Source organism: Galeopterus variegatus, unplaced genomic scaffold (genome assembly GCF_000696425.1).
Source record: "Galeopterus variegatus unplaced genomic scaffold, G_variegatus-3.0.2 Scaffold8034, whole genome shotgun sequence".
NCBI classification, from domain to species: Eukaryota; Metazoa; Chordata; class Mammalia; order Dermoptera; family Cynocephalidae; genus Galeopterus; species Galeopterus variegatus.
Window position 1 is genome coordinate 83,350 of NW_007734145.1, and position 5,270 is coordinate 88,619.

General features: G+C 39.7%; 1 protein-coding gene across 1 annotated transcript in view; it reads left to right on the forward strand.

Annotated features, from left to right (window-relative positions):
* The first annotated feature begins 170 nt into the window (after positions 1 to 170).
* The window catches only part of CD160 (CD160 molecule), a 9,738-nt gene continuing 4,638 nt past the window's right edge, over positions 171 to 5,270 (forward strand). Inside the window, exons 1-2 of the mRNA XM_008592569.1 lie at positions 171 to 933; positions 2,550 to 2,876. Of these exons, the coding sequence (XP_008590791.1) occupies positions 867 to 933; positions 2,550 to 2,876 (394 nt within the window). The 5' untranslated portion in view covers positions 171 to 866. The remainder of the gene's footprint in view (positions 934 to 2,549; positions 2,877 to 5,270) is intronic.

Sequence of the window (5,270 nt, forward strand, 5' to 3'; positions counted from 1 at the left end):
AAAAATTATAACCTCAGCCTGAGGAAAACTTTCTTAAACAATACTGGAAATCCAGATGACTTGAAAGAAAAGACAGATATGTTGTCTTTTAACCACAGATATTTAACCACAAACAAATGTAAATTTTCCTATGGAAAAAAGCATCATAGACAACATCAACCAATTAGGAGAAAATATTTGTTTAAAAAAATGGCAGATAGGTTAATATCTCTAATACAGAGAAAGCTCCTAAAAGTTAATTTTTTTAAAAACAAAACAAATATGAACATGCAATTCATGGAAAATATTGATGACTAATAAACATACAAAAAGATCCTCAACATCATTAGTCATGGATATGCAAAACAGTGACATTTGATTTTTCCTCTATCAGGGTGGCAAAAATGTAAAACACAGATAATATCTAGGGCTGACAAGGACATGAGGAAATGTACACTATCAAGCATGCTTGGCGAACATCTGAATCTCATCAACTTTTTTGGAGAGCAATCTGATTACAGTAGAAAAAAATTTTAATGCTCATATTCTTTGACCTAGCAATCCAATTTAACTTAGAAAAAAATAATAATTTGAAAATACAGCCTTTAGTGTCTCTCTCTTTCCCCCCCCTCGTCTATCTAGTACACCTCACTTGATTTACTGTCTCACTTTCCAGCCAGCTGGACTCTCATGCTCAAGCCGTCCTCCACCTCCCTCAGACTCTAGCTAACTGAAGCTAGTGCCTGGAACAGGGAGATGGTCTTGAAGCTCTGAAAGGCTTTGTCTAGTGGGTTCCCCTGTGCTTTCAGGAGAGTGAGGCCAAGGACATTAGCTGAGTCAACATTTGCTTCGAATTCCTGGGCCTGCTGACAACGCACACTACGCTGATGGCACCTGGCAGAGGCTGCTGTGCCCTAGCTCTCCTGCTGGCAATTTTGGACATCCCGCCTGGTGGTGAGGACAGACCCCAGAGCAGAGACAGCCATGGGGGACAAATCCTGGGCTCATGGGGAGGGATGGATCTCATGATTATTTTCTGGTGGGGAAGGAAAGAAACCACTCTTCTTGACACTAATGAAAAGGTGAAAAACATAGTTTCTTTTTGTTTTGTTTTGTTAGAACTAATAATACTGCCCTCTCCATCAGACATTCTGCCTCTGCTATGTGTTGGAGAGAGCCTTGTAATCTGGGCCTCAATCTAAGATTCCGTCAAGCTCTTACACACTGTAAATTTACGAAATCCAGGTTTGAGATCCAGACAGTCTTCGTCAGCTTTAGCAACCCATTTAAGCACTCTGTGCCTCAGTTTGTTTATAAAATGGGTCTCCATGAGTTTCTCTATGGCTATACCGAAGATTAGATATATAGTAAAGCAGTTAAAGGCTCTATAGAAGTTCCAGTTGGAGAGTAGAAATAAAATATAAACCATTTCTTAATTAATGAATGGCTGGGATTGCAGACTTCCTTCAGATATGGGTCTAGCCCACAAGCTACTCTTCTAAGAGGGCGGCACTTAACCTCTATGGGGCAGCCTCCATCTCTATCTCCTCACCATTTTCAGGTGAGTGAATTTAGTTTATTGTGTATCTAAGAAGAGTCTTACAGGGAAAAACAAGTCATAGTTCAACCTGCCCAGGGAATAGGGAAGGGGAGTGGCATCCTGAAATCTATCTGGTGAGATTTTAGCAGAGAGCTGGATTTAACTAAGGCTGGGGTTTTGCAAGGAATCATGATAGAGGAAGTAAAGCTAAGGGAGCTAAAGGTGGATATAAAGAGGTTATAGCAATGGACCACAAAATATAAACAGCATAAGGAAGTGAAGTTGTGAGATGAGGGCCACTAAAAAGGTGGTAGTAGAGAAAACCATAAAGTCTGCAGACTGGTACCACCAAAGAGCCATGATCTTTGGATATCAATGGTCCCTCAATAATCTATGTTTCTCCAGTCAATTATCACTTCTATTCTATACAGTGGCCCATTTTAATCTCTGCTGTCCCCAGGGCCTCTATCTCATTTTCTTATCTAGTAGAAAAATTTCTACTCATCCTTCAAGTCTCAACTCAAGCACTTAACTTCTCTGTGAATTTTCCCTAATTCTTCCACACAGACTCCAGAATCTTTAAGATTCCTCAATTACAGTAATTGTAGAATTGAATTGTAATTTTTTGACAATCTGTCTTTACCTCAGGCTATAAACTCATGAGAGTGAGGCTCATGTCTTATTCAACGTAGCTCCAGCAGCACAGTGCTTGGCAGAATGGATGCCTAAACATATCCGTTAAATGAAGGAACAAAAACAAATCTATGAATGAATGGAATCATTGAGCTTATTTATTTAATTCCTTAACTTTCATTTTCCAGATGAATAAACTCCTGCTAAAGGAGTTAGGTAATTTGCCTATAGTCACACAGCCAAAGACAGAGTTAAAATTTGTTTCCTGTCTGCCAGTGTTGTTGCCGGATTGTGCTCCAGTCCTCGCTTGAAGACCTCTAGTGATAAGGAGCAGTTAGAGTAGCAGTCAAGGAACTCTACCTGCCCTCCATGGGTAATTCTTCCCTTTCCATTCCAGGAGGCATAAACATCACCAGCTCAGCTTCCCAGGAAGGAAAACGACTAAACTTAATCTGTACTGTGTGGCATAAGGAAGAAGAGGCTGAAGGGTTTGTAGTGTTTTTGTGTAAGAACAGGTCTGAGGACTGTTCCCCTGAGACCAGCCTCCAACAGCTGAGACTTAAACGGGATCCTGGGATAGATGGTGCCAGTGAAAAATCATCTCAGTTGGTGTTCACCATAAACCAAGCCACACCGTTGGACAGTGGGACCTACCAGTGTTGTGCCAGAGGCAAGAAGCCAGATATTCTCCTTCAGGGCCATTTTTTCTATGTTCAAATCACAGGTAAGTCTCTAATACCCTTCATGCCACTAGTTGGGACAGGGAAGGCTTGACAGCTAGAAATATAAGCAGATGTTTTAGGTCCTGAACAGGCAGTCTCCCTTCCTGTGGAGAGTCCTTCCCATCAGTCCTTTTCCATCACTCCCACTGGCAGATGCTGACTTTCTTCAAAGCACACATACAAAGGTAATATCATTTTGTTTTTAATTTAAAATCTTACTGTGGTGGCCATCGCATTTTATTGACAGGGAGACTGAGTCATAGGGAGGTGAAGAGATTTGTCCAATGCTACTCATAGACCAATGACAGTAAAAGCAGATAGAGGTCTGGAATTTTAGCCTCCCAATTCCCAATTCAGAGCTCTCCCAGAGATGTGGCTATATTTCTAAATACAGGCAGACAGAGAGATGGCTTTGGGATAAAATGGATAAATGGACGTTTATCTTAAGGAGCATTTAGTTTCATGAAACAGAAACCCACTCAAGCTACCATAAATTGGGGGTTGGGAGCTGGGGAATAAAGTAAAATGTACAAGCAGCCTTCATGAATCCCAGTTCCTGGAATCAGAAACCAGAAAGCAGACAGGACCCAAAACAGTTACTGTCTCAATCTCTCTGAGGCAGCAAGGCCTCTCCTTTCTGCATATTTCCTTCATTTTGCGCATGCTCCACCTGCTCCATTACTAGTTTGGCACGACCTAAACTTGGCCACTCCAGCCCAGCTTTATATGATTTCCTCAAGTCATATAAAGTGCCAAACAGAGAGTGAAGTGACTGTCTGTTTCTATATTCCCAGACAATAGAGCAAGCCTTCAAAATTCTGTGAAAAGATTACGTTCTACATAGAATTCTATATGCAGCCAAACTACCAATCCAATGATTTTGTTTGTTTTTTAATCATATTTTTTTACTACCAATCAAATGTGAGGAAAGAATAGACACTTCTGACATGCAATGACTCAGAACAGAAATCGCCTCCCATGTGATCTTTTAAAGAACCTACCAGAGGATGTGCTTCAGTAAAATAAGAAAGCAAATCAGTAAAGTGGATAAAATGGGGTCTAAGAAACAAGGACATTCTAGAATGAAAAAAGGCCAAAAAGGCAATTAGTCCAGAAAAGAGCAAGAGACAGGGCTTTGGAAGGGTGATTTCTAGTGGGTAAAAATAGAATTGATAGTTTTTTTTTTTTTGAAAGCCCATGACAGATCTGGTAAAAGGAATAAAGATACAGATATAGAAAACTCTGCCAGTAAAAACAAATAAAATAAAATCAGGTGATCATTACCTCTAGAAAAAACACTAAATTTTACAAAAGAAACAAAGCATACAACTTGACTCTGCAAAAAAATAAATTTTACAGAATCTGGATTATGTAAACATTACCAATTTAACTAAAAGTTGTGATATAACTATACTAGGAAGGATGCAGAGAAGGGAAGTGGGTTGAAGTGTAAAGAACTGTATCCTCATCTACTATAACAGAACGCCAATAGATAATGTCTAAACTTCATCATGAGGAAGTGGCAATATGAGCACATTATTTAGGAATATGGTAAAACATCTCCAAGAAGGGGCCAGCCCGTGGCTAACTTGGGAGAGCGTGGTGCTGACTGGTAAGGTCCCCTTACCAGTCATCTTTTAAAAAAGAAAAAAAAAAAAAAAAAATCTCCAAGAGTTGGCAGTGGGTAATAAGCGTAGGCATATAAAAGGACACTATTATTCTTTATAAATTTTTGCATACTATCTTATTAAGAAAAATAAACCCCTCCCCCACCCCCAATAAAAACCTGGCCCAGAGCCTTTTAACAAATGTTTTCATCATCCTCTACGGTTACTAGTTAATTCAAATGATCTATTTCAGTCTAGTTTGATTTGTATTTTCTTCCTTGCTTCCTGGTGTCTTCCTATCTGACCTAGCTATAGCATTCAGCACTTCTGACTATTCTCTCCTTCATCAAACTCTCATCTCTACCGGCTTCTGTGACTGTACATGTCTGGCTGTTCTTTTCTCTTCTCTGCCTCAATTTCCTCCTCCCACCTCTCAAACATGAGTATTCCCTAAGACTTACTCCTTACCCCTTCAACCTTTTCTACTATCTCTTCCAAGTTCTCATCCACCCTTGATTTAAACCTGTACCTCTTTGCTACTTTAAAAAAATCAATTTCTTCAGCTCTATCCTTTCTTAACATTTAAACATTTCCACTGACAATTAGACTCCTAGCTCCTGAATGCCCTACCATCTCCTCAAACTCAAAATCAAACCTAACCTCCTGAGACCCTATTTCTGTTCATGATTCAGTCAAAACCTTGGTTCCTCCTTTTTTCTTATCCCTATCCAGTCAGTACTAAGTACTACTAGTTCTGTCCCACAGTTTTTATTTTTCCAAAGGTGTTTT